We start from the raw sequence: 18,229 nt of genomic DNA, 5'->3' as shown, positions 1-18,229 counted from the left end.
CACTTGAGAAACAATAACAAACAAAAACTGCCAGACCTTAGTCTCAAAATTTTGAAATTGATTATGAGTTCTCAACAAACTATTCAGGATCAATTACACATATTCTTTACCATTGAAATCATATTTTCTATTACTTTCTTAAGTGACGTTGTTAGAGAATTTATAGATGTTACAAACAGCAAAGACAAGTGAAGTCCACTCTAAGAAGTAGTTATCTTGAATGTTCCCAGTTGATCTAACCATGTGAATTACAGAATAATTCAATTTTCTTGTACAAAATTTACTCTATTATAACAAGATAAAGAAACAAAAAAAGTTTTGCCACCTTTTTTTCAGAGACATTTCGTTACCAATACTCAGAAGCTTCATTCTACAGGAAAATCTATGGTTCCCTTGAATTTAAAAGGAAATTTTGGAAGCTTTTGACCGAGAAAGCTGTGCCTCTAACCTGGCTTCAAGTAGTTTTGCCAACAATGTATTTTCCTTCAAGCCCCGAGGCCATCTTAAAGTAGATTCTGAATTTTCAACATCTGGGGTTGTTAATTTTGACATCCACTGTTGCACTGGATTAGCATTACCTGTTAACATGGATCGAATGCAAGAATCTTCCATGCAATTACTCTGGGGATGAATCTTGTCATCCTCCAATGGCAAAGAATGACTTCTAATCAAGTTATCAGGCATATGTCCTGTGTTCAATCCACAGGCCCCAACCCGTTTGCCATGTCTTTCATGTAGACCTTCGGTAGCTTCACACATTCCAAATTTCTCAGGATAGTTTATTACATCTTGCTTTTCTCCACCCATTTCACCCTGTTGCCTCCCAGGAAACTCGTTGTTTCCATTACATGGCATGGCCTTTGCCATATGTTCGTTCAACTGCCCTTGCAAACTGGATGGGTTACAGACTTCTTCAATTTCCCATAATCCAAAATTTTTTCTTATGGAATTTGATTTCACTATTTTATTCTGATGGCTTTCTGCAGCATTATCACTGTTTCGTTTACAGCTACCTTTGCTTTGTTTTCCATCAGTTTCCTTGTTTGGTTTAAAGCAATGTGAATCACCATCAGTTGAGGAATCTCCTTCATCAGCTGCATTTTGAGTTGCACTAACGGGCTCATTCAAAGGAAAGGACTCCAATGAAGGTTTACGTGAGCAAATTTTCTTTAGCTCCACTAGGGAGAAGTTCCCATTTTTCCTTGATTTAATAGACCTTTTAGCTTGAAGAAAGGTTTCTATGTCAAACCCTATCTTCTCCACAATTGTTTTCTTTTCTGCAAGATCATTTCGAGCTTCTGCTAGCTTCATTTGCATCCGTTCATCAAGCCATGCTTCTGAAATATGGAGAATTAACCTGTCAGGGTTTTCCCTACCAACACTACCCTTCACAGTTTTGTGCTTCAGGGACCGTACTTCTTGTTCATATTCTCTTATTCCTTTTGCAAACTCATCACACAAGTTTTCCAACAGAATTCGTGCTTTTCTCTCTCTTTCAAGCTCTCTCAAAGCATTATAAAAAGAAGAATTCAGTTCAGAAAGTTCTTGAGCTAGTTTCCGGTGCAGGCTTTCTGAATGTTTTCTTAACTTCCTCTCACCTTCTAGCTCATCCCTGATTGATTCAACTGCAGCTTGGATTCGATCTTGCACCTTATTCTTCCTAACAATTTTATCCTCTGTAACTTGCATCATCAAGTCATCCATTTCATGCCTTTCCAAATGCTTCTCTTCCAGCAATTCTTTAATTCTAGCTTGAGAAAGATACAGTTCCATTTTCAGTGCTTTCACCAATGATATATTGGACGCATGCTGTTCTTCAAGATTCCAAATCCGATTGATTACCTTGAGTAATTCTGTGGATGTTTTAAGGCTATAACTTGACTCACCCATTCTACCGTTGAAGTCCAAAGACTTTGTGGGAGTGACAACAGGGTTATAAGGTACCACCTGTGAAAGCAAAGGGTCTCCAAATTCAGCACACCAACATAAAATAGAGTGAAATAGTTGATGGACTATTTTGAGAAGGATATAAAGAGGAGAATATGAGCAGTGAACTTAATGAATCTATTATGATAAGTATAGTAGGATATATGGCATTCTTGCAGCACAGGGGCAGAACCACATTGAAGCTTGGGGGGGCCATGGCCCCCACAAACTTCTCAAATATTAGTTTTTTACCTCCAAATATTAGTTTCAAAAAAATATGGTTGCCCCCCCCCCCTAACTTCCTTAATATTATATTTTTACCCCTAAATTTACTTAAAGTTTTCAAAAGATATGAAGTTGGCCTCCTAAATTCTTCTTATTTCTTGTGTGACACTTCTAAATTGGTTCAATTTTTATATTTACTATTATTTTGCCCCCCAGCCCGCATCCCCCCTGCCCCCCAATTCTCAAAATTCTAGTTCCACCCGTAGTAACTGCAATTCCAAAAGGAAGTTAACAAATCATCAACTAATATGATTACATCTCGTCACCATTACATGATTAATTAACCAACTACTGTATGCCAGTCATGATGCTCATCAGCAAGTATCTGCCTTTATAGAAGTCATAAAAATAGGGTCTTTGGCATAATTTACAAGCATGACAGGCAAGGATTAATACAACTGTTGATGTAATTAGAAGAGAAATCACAAGTAAGCACATTCTGAAATTTAATGTAAAAATTCTAAATCTGATAGGATATTGTATAATTTAAAATGGGGATTTTTTAGAAAGGCCTCCCTTTTGAACAATATTATAATAACGACTGTATGTGAGGAAAAAAAAATAAGGGTTTTTTTTTAAAAAAAAAAAAAAAAAACCACCCTTTAATTTTCATATGAGTGCCAATTTAGTTTTGCATTTTTTATTTGAACAATTAAACCGTTGGACATTTTGTTTGTGTGCCAATTTAGTCCCTCTTCATTGGCATTGTTTTTGTAAAATTAATAACCAAAAATGGCATCCTTTCTTTCATAATCTTTGTTTTTTGTTTTTCTTTGTTTTTTGTTTTTCTTTCTTTTGTAGTATGTGGTTCATTTGGGAGGATGTTTTACTTTAGTGATTTAGTCAACATCAAGTAAGATTGGTTGGACTCGGCTATTTTCTGGAGATTATATATATATATATATATATATGCAGCTTTTTTTATTGCCTCTACATCGGGCAAATTTGGTTAATCTGTAAGTGTTATGTTCTTTCGTTTTTAATGTTAAGAGAGTAGGGGAGGAGGGGGGCTGAAATGCATGAAAAATCAATAAAATCACACATGTAATGTGATTAACTCCATTAACATTTAATTTTAATAGAATGTTCTATTTGTCACAAACATAATGTCCAAGCTGTTAGTTGTTCACATTGACAATGCAGGACTAAATTGACACACATAAAATCCAAAGGTGAAATGTTCGATATATCACTAACATATGAGTTATATATATATATATATATATAGAGAGAGAGAGAGAGAGAGAGAGAGAGGAAGACAAGATATGATATACCAACTTCGTAATATACAGTAGATAAGTTGCAACATAATCATTAATCACTCTCATACTTAAAAAGTTTCTGATAACCAGCCATTTTGTGCTCTAAAGGAATACAGGCACAGTTTATGAATCAAATACATTTATTCTATATTGTAATTTAGCAAATTGTTGATCTGAGAATATTACAAAAACTCACAGGCTAGAGAGAGAGAGAGAGAGAGAGAGAGAGCTATAAAGAAAGAAATGAAGAAAAGTCCAATAACAGAGAACCGTTTTTGTTTGTGTTGGGGGGGGGGGGGGGGGGGGGGGGGATGGAAGGGTGAGTGTAATTCTTACCTCGAATGAGCTACTATAACTTGAGGGAGATATGGGCTGTAGAGCACTATCATTCCTGTCAACAGATTGAGGGTGTTGTATAAGTGATGCTGCAACATGCCTCCTCAAGCTACTTTTCCTTTCTGGCTGCAATAAAACATATGGCAAAAATTACTAATTGGATTGAAAATATACTTTTAACAAAGAGGAAGAGAAAACATGGAAAAAAATATGTTGGAATATTCATGTCTGAGTCGTATGGTTGTTTAAGTAGTAAATTCCTAAAGCATATAATAATTGTAAGAGTTAGTAATTAAGATAACATTATTGGGCTCAAACTCATTAGCTTAAGATTTTAGGTTAAGTGGTGTCCTAAGATGTTATATGAAGCTCTCACAACCTGAAAAATGCCAACAAGTGGTATTAGCCGATGGTTCAACGGGACAAGTGGTCACTGCGAATATTGTTGGTGGCTCCCATGGTTGAGTAAAAGCATGCTCACTCCACCATGGTTGAGTAAAGGCATGCTTCCCCAACCACCCCCCACCCGGCAACCAAAAAAAAAAAAAAAAAGTAGAGGAAATGAGGAATTGTTACAAGTCTGAACAACTAGAAACCATGTATTAAAATCCTCCTATTTCAATGAAACGGATCCATCAAGACGTGCCCAAGAAAAGTCATGCTTGGGAAAATGCTAACAAAAGTCATGAAACCAAAGTAGAAACCATTCAGTTGAAAACTTGGAACTGAATTCCCCAAATGAACATGTGAAATTATAAAGTATATGGTAATGAACCAAAAATTGAAAATAAAACTTGTGCTAAATTTAAATATGTGATCAATTCACGGAGCCAAGAAGATTATAGCTAAATTTAACACTTCAACAACCAAACTAGTGGAATCCTAGCCTTGCCCAGGCAAAACATCAATAAAACAAGAGAGAGACAAAGACCAACAAGAACACATGAAAAGTTAACTTACAGAGCCCACAAAGGTAAAAGTGGTACCTGGTTAGGTGGGGTACTAGGAGGGTCAACCAAGTGTTTGGAAATCTGAAACCCCTTGTTTTCCCTGCGTTTGTGGCGGCGAATCCTAGCACCATTCCTGCTCATTTTAGCAACGGGGTTGTGGTGGTGGGGCTGAATCTCCCAGAGGTTAGCACAGAGCTTTCTAGCAGAGATTGATGTGGATATGTTGGCGTTGTTGGGAAAGGTGAGGTTGTTATCAAGCTCAAGTCTCCATGTGGGTGGTGGAGTACAAGGCCCTCCTCCTCTTTTCCCCACCAACAACATACCTTGTTTCAACTTTTTCACCATTAATCCTTGCTTTTTTTTCTCTTCTCTCTCACTCTTCCCACCACCTTTTTCTTTCCTTTCCATCTTTACTCTCTTTCTCTTCAAAATTCAAACTTTGTGTGTGCGCTTCACTGTTTCACCCATGTTGCTTGCTCTTTTTTGACTGAAATGGTTTTCTCTCTCTCTGCTCTCTCTGTGTTTCACTCTCCACAGTTCAGTTCAGACACTGTTCTGCCTCACTGCTTCTTTGTCTGTGCGCATCTTTTGGCTCTTTGTCCCTTCTTTATTTCTTCCTCTTCTTGCAATTTATTTTGACTCGTACAACAATGTAGCTCTAGCCACATCAAACATAAATTGGATTGGAATTGGATGCTCTTATCATCCTGGGCCCGCTTATTATTACAGCCGGCCGGGAAACAAAATAACAAAGAAACAAAAAGAAAAAGAATATCAACCCCTCTGGTGAAAAGTCTAAATAACCGTTTTTAATGATTAAATATTGAAAATTATGTTTTTTAAAAAAATTAATGCGTATGAAAAGGGATTTTTTTTATAAGACTTTATCATTTTAGGGTGTTTGAACACTAAGTGTTTGTTTGGTAAAAAATTTTAGTAACACTGTTTAAGTTTAATAGAAATACTTGTAGGTAAAAAAATATATAGAAATATGTATTGTGGTGTTTAAACAACACTTTTTATTGTTTAAACACCGTTACCAAACAGATCCTAAATTTAAAAAACTTTTTTTAAAGCACTTGCAGCAATGGAGCTAAATAGCTATATAACTATTTTAGCTCTACCAAAACACAAAAAACCACCATCTAGCAGTGGAGTTATAACTATTTTTTTTTAGCTTCATTGCTATGGTACACATCTATAGATAGATGTGCACTGTAGTTGAGAGCTTAAAAAAAAAAAAAAAAAAAATTTATTCCAGCCGGGGATTAAAATAATGCAACTTGCTTATTTTTTTAATTTTTTTTTTCTCTTCATACCGTGCCTTTCTCTCTCATTTACTCTTATCTCATTTGAAGCTCATCTATCTCAAGTTCACTCTCTCAACTACGATCTCTCAAGCTCACTCTATTTATCGCTGCCAGCTCGACTCGTCGTCAACGTCATCGCCACGGAAGCTCAACATCATTGACCCACCAGACGTCCCAAGCTGCCAATCAGCCTTAGACCCACACCACCATCCGCCTCAGACCCACTCCGTCGTTTGCCTCAGACCCACGAGTAGAGCGATGAGATTGAAGTCAAGAGAGAAATGTAGCGTAATTGGAAACCAAAGCATCGGCGAGGATGTTGATAGTGTGGGCAGCATCGATGCGTGGGTTTGTCTCTGATTTGTGCTAGGTTTGTCTCCTGTTGGTGATTTTGTTTGGTTTGGATTGAAGAAAAAGATTGAGGATTTGGGTTTTTTTTTTTTTTTTTTTTTTTTTTTGCTGTGGACTGGTGGTGGTGGTGGTGGATGTTTGTGCTATGTTGAGTGTGGGTTGCTATGTTTGGCTACCAAGAAACTTTAAGAAAATTTGAGAAGTTTGTGTGAATATATTATTTTATTGTAGTAGATATATTATTTTATTGTGTTGAAAGTTAAAATATATCTATTACTAAAGCATGTGAGTAAGTAAAATAGATAAAATAATTTTTTTATGGTGCTAAATAGCTATCTTTTTAACTCCACTGCAGTAGATACTCTTACCTGTCTTACTTTTCAATTAAAATTATTCATGACATTTTTATAAATATGTTAAAGACCGTAAACCCCAATCAGACCACACTTAGAACTTCTCTCTCTCTCTCTCTCTCTCTCTTATGCGCGCAAGAGTTCTTTTCTCTCTGTCTCCTACCATTCAGGTCTGGATTCCCTCTAACGCCTCAAACTCCTCTCTCTCCCTCTTTGTCATGAGATTGGACTCTATCTCATATTTACTCCTCTATTTACTCATTATTGTTGCTGGTATTAATTATGTATCATTCCAATATTTCATTTTCCTTCAATACCTTGTTTTTCTCCTTTTGAAGTTTTTGGGAGCTGGGTCTTTGTGTAATCAAAGAATGCAGGTAATCTGTTGATAATATTGTTGTGGGTAGTAGTTGCCTCTAGACAATCAGATTTGGCAGCACTGTTGGAGCTAATGAAGGCCATTGTAAAAGACCCATCCGGGCAAGTGTATTTTTCAGATTCAAAGAAACCTTCACAAGTTTCACAAAACCCATCTTATAATAATATTTATCAATTAAAATGTTATGTGCAGAAGGAAAAGAAGATTATGGAGACATTGAAAACCCATTAACGTACAATTTCAAAGATTTGTTCAAACCAGGATTTGCAGTCAGATCTGTGGATTTTCGGAGTTCAAGCCAGAGTCTTTGATACGTGGGTTTTGCGGTGGTTGTTGACGGCGACAAAGGCGACTTGCTTCACCTTGGAATGCTTTGATAGAGATGAGAACCACCGAGAGAAGGTCGAGCAGTGGGTTTTGAGGGCACAGAAAAAGTAAACAGGGAGGTAATGTGCAAAACAACAATGCAAAAGAATTGTATATAGTTAGTTAGGCAACGAAAGTAGCATCTCGAGTTTTAGAAACTCGAGATCCATATTAGAAAAAGAGCACATAAATCTCGAGTTTTAAGACTCGAGTTTCATGTGAAAAAAATTTCACCTATAGTGGCGTTTTTAAGCCTTTCAGTGACGTTTTAAAGCCCTATAGCGACGTTTTCCTGGAAATTTTTTTTCTTCAGTACAGATTTATGGAGTCCTATAGTGGCGTTTTTAAGCCCTATAGTGACGTTTTATAGACCTATAGCGGCGTTTTTATTCAATTTATAGAGATCGATTCTTTAAAACTCAATTTTCAACTTAATTTTTTTTCCACTTTAAACTAATCCACTTACAAATCGAGACTTAAAAACTCGATTTTTATCTTGGAACTCGAGTTTTAGACACTCGAGATGCTAGTTTTCAACATTGTTTTCAAACATGACAATTAACTAAATTTTTTAATATTTATTGTTATTTAGAAAAAAAATTCAGTAAACAGGAGCAGGGGAGAAAAGAAAAGAGAGAGGGTCTGTGCAACTGTAAAATGAGGGACTTTCGCCCCTCTCCAAATAATCACGTATACACATATCAAAAACAAAATATAGAGGGCGTTTGGATTTCCCGTTTTCCTGCGTCCACGTTTTGGTGTTGCGTTTTTTTTTTCTTTTTCTTTTTCTTTTGCCCGCATATGTTGACTTTGGGGGGCAAAATATACTGTTATGAACAGTGTATGTATTGTTCATACACTGTACATACACTGTTTACATATTAAAAAATATTAAAAATAGGTCCCACGATACTATTCACACATTTAAAAATTATTTTGTTACAGTGTTTTCAGTTTTCAGTGTGTGTTTGGATTCCAAGTCTACGTTTCCAAGCTGCGTTTTGTTCCTTTTTTTTTTTTTTTTTTTTTTTCACGCGTTTTGGAGTATTGCGGCTACTGTTCAATGAACAGTAACCGCAAATGTTGACTTTCTGCAGTGAACAGTGCACATATGCACTATTCACGGACCCACAAATTTTATTTTTTATCAATTTTTTCATTAAAAATGGGTTCCACAGCACTATTCACACATTTAAAAATTATTTTGCTACAGTGTTTTCAGTTTTTGGTTTTCAGTTTCAGCAAAATAAGTTTAATCCAAACACACCCATATAATTACGTTTTTTCACATTTTAAAATATGTTATTTGAAATATAGTATCAAACACATTTTCTACATTATGAATAATTTAAATATGTGTTTTTACAATACTTTTTAAAATGTGAAGGGGCATTGTAAATTACAGTTTTCATATCATTTTGAACAAGGATGCTTGAAATCTATACCAAACAGGCACAATCTGGCTTGATTTTGATAACTTTACTCTCTTTTTCTTTTGGCCCATGAAGATTTAAAAATGAACAATAAATATAGACAGATTTTTTCAGTCATTTTCCAAAAATATTAAGATACATTTGAATCTCTCTTTTTGTTTGGTGATTAGTGTCAATAAAAATGTTATTAGACTAGGAGTGTATACAAGAGTAGGGTGACTCGGGTTGCATAGGTTGAGGCTAATATTCCTAATCAAACTGTTATTTGCAAGTTAGAAATATTACAATCCATTACCAATCCATCAATCTTTAAAAACAAACAAGTCAGTTGAAAATATAAACAATTTTGAATCGATAGGTTAGGCAGGTTTAGCAAGTTGATGAATTTACTCGAAACACATTTATACTTAAGGCATTTTAAATGGGCCATAAGATAGAGATTTTTAGTTGATATTTTTAATGGGTATTATTTCAAATAAATCTTTGTTCTCACAAATAAATATAAAAAAAAGGAAAGAGAAAAATAACAATATTATTTATTCTTAAATAAATATATACTAATTTATATATTTATCTATATATATATAAAACCGAAACCTCTGGAACTCCCACAATTTTCCACGTCACCACTATTTTCTTTTTTCTTTTTATTTTAGATTCTTTTTATTTTAGGTTTTATATAAGATGTGTACCCTCACAATTTTACAAGATTTTGTCTTTGGAAACCCTAAAACCCCACACGCAGAACCAAACTGTTATAGAGTCACTCTCAAAATCTTTAACACGTCCACTTTTAGTATCCTTGAATTTAAAGCTAGCAACAAGCACCACATTGAGAGCATGAACGTGAGAAATAAGGGGCTGGAGCAATTGCAAAGGGTTGACATTGCTTGGAATTAAATTACGTTGCTTTCAATATCCTTGAATTTAAAGCTAGCAACAGGCATCACATTGAGAGCATGAACGTGAGAAATAAGGGGCTGGAGCAATTGCAAAGGGTTGACATTGCTTGGAATTAAATTACGTTGCTTTCAGTATCCTTGAATTTAAAGCTAGCAACAAGCATCACATTGAGAGCATGAATGTGAGAAATAAGGGGCTGGAGCAATTGCAAAGGGTTGACATTGCTTGGAATTAAATTACGTTGCTTTCAGTATCCTTGAATTTAAAGCTAGCAACAAGCACCACATTGAGAGCATGAACGTGAGAAATAAGGGGCTGGAGCAATTGCAAAGGGTTGACATTGCTTGGAATTAAATTACGTTGGATTTCAAGCGGAGTATTATCAGAGTTAAGAGGGTTTTTTGCGCTTTTATATAGAAGAGTCACCGACTTTCAAATTGCTTCAACAATTGCTTCCTACAACTTACACCATTGGTCTTCTTTGTCTCTAAAAGCCCCCACACTCACGTAACTTTTCTTGACCTCTGTCTAACCCAATTAGAGCAAAAATTAGGTCACCTTGATTTCACTTTTTAATTCAGTGCTTGGCTATTTTGTTTTTTTTGAAGCTTTGTTTTATTTGTCTCTCTTTGCTAATCACCCCTCTAAAAAAAATTTCTTTATTATTTTGGTGTGGACTTATTTAATGAGACTCTATGTTTCATGCACTAAAATTGGTTGACATAATACCTGATTTTTTTGTTCCTAATTTGGAAATTGTACCATGTTCATTTTTGTAGGTCTCATTAGCTTGAATTCGAGTTTGACTCACATTACTAATCAATTATAGAATACATAACAGAGCATGCTCAATGTCTAACAAGCACACACAACAATACATGCTCCATGTCTTACAGATAATCAATATGTAAACAACTAAACCGTAAACCCAACTATGTTACCGTCATATTAGGTGAAAGCTATGTTATTTTGTGGAGATCAAGTTTTTGGTCTCAGGTTCTTAAAAGCTTTCTTTGAATTGTCTATATAATTTTTTTTCTTTAATTTTTATTTTGCTCTCTCTTTCTCTTTTTGGTGAAAATTTCTTATTAATCCAGTCATTTGATTTAGCTCTATATACAAAAATCTACTATAGTCATTTAACCTCTATTATAGGCAATCAAAAGGAATAATCTTTGTGCCTTTGTGGTTATTGCTATCCACTAATAGGATTCATCATTCCAAATTTTAAGTTGGGTTATTCTAAGTTATTTTTGTTGGATATTATAGAAGAGATCGTCTATTTGTTAAATAATATTAAATATTCAATATGAAGCAGATTTTGTTAAATGGGTATAGAATTTGATATGTTTGATTTTTTATTTTTATTTTATTGTTTGTGTTTATTTATTTAAATTGGGAATCTATGAGTTATGGTTATGAATTATGGATTTTAACAAATTTCTCAAATCAAATGATAGTGTGGGATTAAGGGGTTTTTGGTTTTATCGACAAGTATTGCAACAGGTTACTATAATAGACACTCATTAAACAATAAATTTAGGGATATAAAACTTTTTTAATGTGTTAAATTCTTAATTTGTAGATTTTACTTTATCAAGATTCAAGAGTTGCACTTATCAATTTAAAAAAATTAATTAAAAAAGATCAAGAGCTCTATATTACGGAACATATTCAATTTAAGGTGTGTTAACAAATTTTGTTAGTTTATAATCATTTATATATATATATATATATTTAATGTTCCATAGCATTTTTATAATCAATATAGGGGATAAATTGTAAATTACACTCCTAAAGTTTGAAGGTGATTGGATTTTACACTGTGAAGTTTTGGAATTTGAATTTTACCCCATAAAGTTTGAAGGTGATTGGATTTTACACCCTGATGTTTCAAAATTTGGATTTTACCCATTATATTTTAGGGGTGTTTCGATTTTACCCCCTAAAATTTGAGGGTGTTTGGATTTTAAACCCTAAAGTTTTAGAATTTGGAGGTATAAAATCCCAACATCCCAAAACTTTAAGGGGTAAAATCCAATTTTGAAACGTTAGGATGTAAAATCTAAACACTCCAAACTTAAGAGAGTAAAATCCAAATTCTGAAATTTTGGTTTGTAAAATCCAAACACCCCCAAACTTTAGAAGTGTAATTTGCAATTTACCCTAATAACAATAACTATACAAGACATTTTTTTTTTCTTTATTTCATAACATATAACTGTTTAATATATATTTTAGCTATATCGTGTTATAAATAAATTCAATATCTATAATTGTAGTAAAATAAACCAAGATTAAATCATATATCATACTCGATAAATTTCCCATGCATCGCACGGGTTAGCGACTAGTTTATATAAAACCGAAACTTCTGAAACTCCTGCAATTTTCCACGTCAGCACAATATTAAAAAAAAAAAAAAAATATATATATATATATATATATATATAAATAAAGCTTTTCAAAAACCCTAACCCGATGCTCTGGCTTCTCTTTCTCCAAAATGCACGCCCTACCTTCTCTCCTTCTACCAGCTCCCCCAACCTAATGGTCCTCTATGCTCCTCCTCTACCATCTCCCCCAATGATCATAACCATGGCAAACCAACAGCAAAGCATCTAAAAATACCATACCCACAGATTCCTCAATCAAAACCCACCATACCCACAAACCAATAGACATCTTCTTCCTCAGAACAGATCTATAATAAATACTATATAACTAAAACTTTTGAACCTTGATTAATCTCTCAAGAGAATGCCACATCAACTTTGTTGGCTCCTTACTCACCAGCCACAGCTAAGGAGGTCGATAGCGTGCCGAGCATGATAGAAATTTTCGAAAGTGAAAAAGAAAAAAAAAAAAAAGAATTTAGTGGTAGAACTCATGTCGTTGCCGTTGTTACCACTTTTTTCCTGTTGTCATCTCACGTCACCGGTCATCTCCCTATACTACTCAAGTTTTCTTAGTCTTCCCTACCTTTCTATTTCGTCTCCTTCTTCTCATGTTTTGAGTCATACTACCATCTTTTATTTTTCTTTTATATTATGTGGTAGTTGTGGGCTCTTGGTTTATGAGCCACCTGACATATCATGTGAATTTACTGTAGTGTTTTGAAATTGAAACAACTTTTTGAAATTTTAAATTTCAATTATACATGCTTTCATTTGTTAATACAATTAATGTGTTTATTTTTTTTATTATTAGTTTTTTTTATTGTTGTCATCCAAGTCCAATTTTTATATCACCACCTTTATCATTATTATTAATGCTGAAATTTAAGTACTAATAGACAGGTATATTAGTTAAAATATATGCACATATAATTCTAAGTGTTTTAAACAAATTATATGAACTCTAATTAATAAATATTTGAATATATTCAAAGTCTAAGTACTCCAATCAAAAGAGTTCAGTTATTTAGTTTATGACTTCATGTTTACAATTTGTCGTTTGAATTTTATATTTTCCCTCACATAACATATAGGGCGTGTTTGTTATTGTTACTTAAATAATAGTTTTCAGTATTTTTTACCCACACGTATTTTCACAAAACAACAATAACGTTACTAGAATTCTCTTACCAAACGGGCCCTAATAATTGAGACTTCTAGAATCTTTTAGACATGAAGAGAGTTTAGCCTCCTCATTACCATTAAAGGTGTTTGACAAAATGTTTGAGAGAATTTTGAAATTACTTCAATTATTTTCTTTTATATGTTTTGATCTATTCATATAGGGAGTAACGAGGGTTTTCCTTATTTTAAGGGTTTGTTTAGGATTTGCTTATTTTGTTAAAACTGAAAATTTTTTGTTGAAAATACTGTAGATAAAGGTAAAAGTTAACTGAAATAGTACAGTGAGACCCATAAATAGTACCAAAAAATATAGTAGGACCCATGAATAGTAGCAAAAATAAGGTGAATAGTAAAATAAGTTAGCAAAAAAAGCTATTCAAACGCAACCTAAGCGTTTGTTTGGATATCGCTTATTTTGCTAAAAACTGAAAACTTATTGTTGAAAACATTGTAGTAAAATAATTTTTAAGCTAGTTGATAGGCAAAACGCAAAATGCACGTTAGGAAAACTTATTGTCGTGGGACCTAGGATAGGCAAAATGCGCATTTTTTAAGTTAGCTGAAAACTTATTGTCGTGGGACCCAGGATTTAAAATGCAAAAAACGCGTTAGGTAAACGCATGCTTAATAGTCATAGATTACAAAATGAACATTTGGTGAATATATTTGTAAATTTCTATAATTCGGTTTTTTTTTTTTTTTTTTGGTTTCATGTTGTTATTAGTTCTTGAGATCAATGAGGGCTATGATTCCTAGGAATAACCTATTAAAAAAATAAACTGAATTCCTAGGCATTGATGTTGATCGTTTACTCAAATTTTGTTGCTTAATAATTTATAATCAAAATAATTGATAATCAAGTAGATAGTTTAGTAAATAATCTTTTTTTCATTCTAACAAAATTTAATAAATTCAAAGCAAAAGTATGATTTCCCATGCATTGCACGAGATTAGTGACTAGTATATAATATATAATTGTAGTTAGACCAGTCGATTCTTAACAAGTTATAAAAATCTCAACCCAAAAGTCAAATTGACCTGCTAATTTGATAGTCATATGCCCAACCCACATTGCCTCATATAATAAACATACATGGGTTGGCATGAGTAAGCAGGTCAGGCAGATTTTTTTTGTATAAACCTATGTTAGAATCCATGTGCTTCCATCACAACTTATCATATCAACAGTTATAAAAAAGATTATGAAATATTTTGTATCCCTAACATTGCTAGCATATGAATTAGTACTAAGTTTATGGATTGAAAGCTCAAGATTTCAATTGCAAGTATGGGTAGGGCTATAAAGAAGGCATGAAGATCACTACTAAGAACAAGCGTACCCTCAATGGAACTTTGTTAGGGTGGGGGGGGGATCCTTTCCCTTACTCTGGATTTCTCGATCCCTTGAAAAAAAAAAAAAAAGGAGAAAAGATTATCTAAGCTCCTGGCTTTCTTAAGTTCTAAGATAGCCTTAGAAGATGTTAAGTCGTCCAAGATCATGGAAGGAAGTGGCCTCATCACAAAAATTGCAAGATTTATAGGATGGTATACTTGAGTGACTCGAACCGACTTCCTCAAATTATTTAACATGGAGCCAAAGTTAGCTGTAAATTTAATTTAAAAAAATGCATTTGATCATTTTGTCAACTAAAGTAGAAATATATTTAATATTGGATCATTACACTAAGAGTGCTTCTAGCGATTGATGTATGAGCCTTGAGAGCACACTTAGGGGGCATTTGGTTTATTGTGATGTTATATTACGTCATAATATTGCGTTATTATAATATTACATTAATGTAATTTCAATACAATAATACAACATTACATTATTTAGGAAGGTGATGAGATTAAGATAATGTGATATATTTTGTAATTTTAAATTATGGTAATGTAGAAAAAATAAAATAAACAAAAAATTTTAATGTCATATTATCATAATGTGCATCACATTAAGGACACATCAAAACAAACCAAACCCCCCTTAATGTAATGATTCACTATTGTGATGCCCTAGCCCATATCAATTAATTGTGCTAACCTCCCTGTGTGTATGACATAAATCATAGCACAAGGAGCACGAAGACTTTGGTGTTACTTGATGATGGATAACATACACATGAGCATGAGATATAATTTAGAATTTCATTGTATTTCCATTGTGAAAATAGGGAAGAATCCTCGCAAATTCTCACCATGGAAATATAGTAAAAAAAAAAAATTGCAAACTGATAAAAAAAGGCGAAGGACACACACTTAATCACCTTAAAAAATGGGACAAACGTTAGTCAAATAGGTTTCATTCTAAGCTTGGAATTAATGTCAATTTAGAAATTTAGAGAAATGCTTTAGAAAATAAATGTTGTTGAATAATTAGATGAGATATAATATTAATAAAAGTAGAGAAGCACATTAGGACATAGGAAAATATTATAAGACATCTATAAAACTAGTTATGTTCTATGGTATTGGATGTTAGGCTCTTAAGAAACATGTTCATAAAATGAGTACAGTTGAAATAGGAATGTTAAGATGAATAAATTAAAATACAAGGAAAATTAGGATTCGAAATGATGAAATTTATTTAAACAATGGGGTGACCCCTATTGATGAAAAGCTGAGAGTGAATCACTTAAGGTAGTTGGTCATGTATAGTTTAGCAATTAATACACCAATGAGAAACTGTAAGTTGATTCAAGTTGAGAAAATAAGAAGAGGTAGTGGAAGATCTAATGACGAAAAAGAATACATGTAAGTTACTGACCCTAACTAGTTTGTTAATGGTCCATAATTGACAAAAACTTGACTGTTGTCGTCATTGCTGTTGCTGTTACTGTTATTATTATTGTTGTGTATATATACAATATAATGATTTTTACTTACAATAAACAGGGAGAAGGAATTTCAATCCAAGTCTTGGAATGAAAAGAGCTAGATAGTAACATCGAATCACTATACTCTTGAGTTAATAAGTATTAAACCTTAATTCTTTTTCATATTTTGCGTAAATAAAATAAGATAAAAAGAGAGATTTATAAATAAAATACAGAAAGTAAGATATGCATGGAATCCCTTTTTGCATTCTTTCATGCCATGCCATGCTTTACTGTGCATTCTCTGAGATATAGGTAAATAGTAAATGTAAAAGTTAATAAATAATGCATAATACTGGCTGCCTTAGGGAAGGTGGAAAGCGGATTAAGGCTTTAACCATGCATGCGGATTATAGCATAAATATTTATGGGATGGCGCAAAGTGCACCACACACGACACAGTACGGAGTCAAGGGTAGCAAAGGACGAGGAAGACAATAACCTGGTTGTTTAGCAAAATTTGATGCCATTTCATTTATATATTTATCTCATCTCCTGTCCCGGATTCTTTTCCTTTATTGTCCTAAGAACATTTTGGTTTGAGGCTGCTGCAAGTAGGTCCATATTTGAAGCCTGTCTGACACTTTGCAGGTGGTCCAACAAATTTCTGTCTGAAGGAGACTGCATTTTGTGGTCCATCTCCTTATCAACGTGCCCTGATTTCTCCTCACTCACTACAATTTTTCTTTTCCTTTCACCCAAAAACATTTGATTTTTTACCTGCTGTGTATATAAGAAAGAAAGAAGAAGTGGTATATTTATAATATTTTTACAATATTTTTACCACAAATTTTAGGTGACAGGTCTTGTCATCTAAAGATTTTTTATAAAAATATTGTGTAAATAACATTTCTCACATACATAATTTTTCACAATAATTGAATTGACATATTCTCATTTGGATTCATTATCAACGTCACTTTTTATCTACAACTACAAATATATCATAGCAACAAAAAGTTTCACAAAATTTTACATTAATTGACAAACTTACTTTTTTGGTAAAAAAGGAGGATATCATTGTGAAAAATAAGGAACCAACAAAGTATCTAGGCATTCCTGGCTTAAGTACAGACCGTTAAACTCAAAAATAAAAATACTAGAAACGTCCACAGGCGAACATTCAAAAAGATCTAATTGGTTCTCTTGGAAAGCTCCCATCCTAGCAAGCTTGTTGTTAGCACTTCTGTTTGCTTCTCGATAGCAATGGTTAAAACGAATCTGGGGAATTTGGGTAGTCAATCTCCTGCAATCATCCACCAATGGAGAGATCAAATTGTTAGGACAGCTTGGAGAGTAAAAACATCTATAACAGATTTTGCATCTAATTCTACTCAACAACATTAAAATTTCGATTTATTTAGAGTAAGAGGCCATCATGAAGAGCCCATAGTTCAGCTAAAAAGCTGGATGTGATGCCAATATTTCTAGAGAACCCCACAATCCAAGCACCATCCTTGTCTCGAATTACTCCTCCACCTCCTGCCAGATCCGGCTTCCCCAGCGAGGATTTGTCAGTGTTTAGTTTTACCCAACCCCATGTTGGTCTCTCCCATCTAATTTGCTTGATTACAAGGTTTGCTGATACCTTTGGAAAATAAGCACAGTAAAAGAATTCCCTCACCCTATGAGTTATCTCTTTTGCTAGATTTGGATTGGAGCTTCTACTCTTAAAGACCACTTTATTCTTGTTATTTCATGAAAGTTCAAATATGTGTATAAACACCTTTGAACGTTTAGACCCCCCAATTTACAACTTAACCAATTCAAGCATTATGTCAAACAACTAGTGTGCGGAAAATGAACATAAACTATAATATAGAATTGGAAAAACTATCTAAGCCAAATTATAATCACAACCCACAGCAGATAATAAAAGACAAAGATAAAAGGGAAGGAAGATGCAAACACAAAGACAACA

The 18,229-nt window shown here is 33.5% G+C and overlaps 1 protein-coding gene across 1 annotated transcript; it reads right to left on the bottom strand.

Annotated features, from left to right (window-relative positions):
* Positions 1-211: 211 nt before the first annotated feature.
* LOC115987372 (uncharacterized protein At5g41620-like) lies at positions 212-5,458 on the bottom strand. The gene is made up of 3 exons (XM_031110892.1): positions 4,796-5,458; positions 3,810-3,935; positions 212-1,947 (listed from the first exon to the last, which is right to left on the bottom strand). Exons 1-3 carry the CDS (start codon positions 5,165-5,167, stop codon positions 400-402), a joined length of 2,046 nt encoding a protein of 681 aa, XP_030966752.1. The 5' UTR covers positions 5,168-5,458; the 3' UTR covers positions 212-399.
* Positions 5,459-18,229: the final 12,771 nt, after the last annotated feature.

This window comes from Quercus lobata, chromosome 4 (assembly GCF_001633185.2).
Source record: "Quercus lobata isolate SW786 chromosome 4, ValleyOak3.0 Primary Assembly, whole genome shotgun sequence".
In the NCBI taxonomy this organism is placed as follows: domain Eukaryota; kingdom Viridiplantae; phylum Streptophyta; class Magnoliopsida; order Fagales; family Fagaceae; genus Quercus; species Quercus lobata.
The sequence above is the reverse complement of the archived record's forward strand: the minus strand, read 5'-3'. Positions and strand labels throughout refer to the sequence as shown.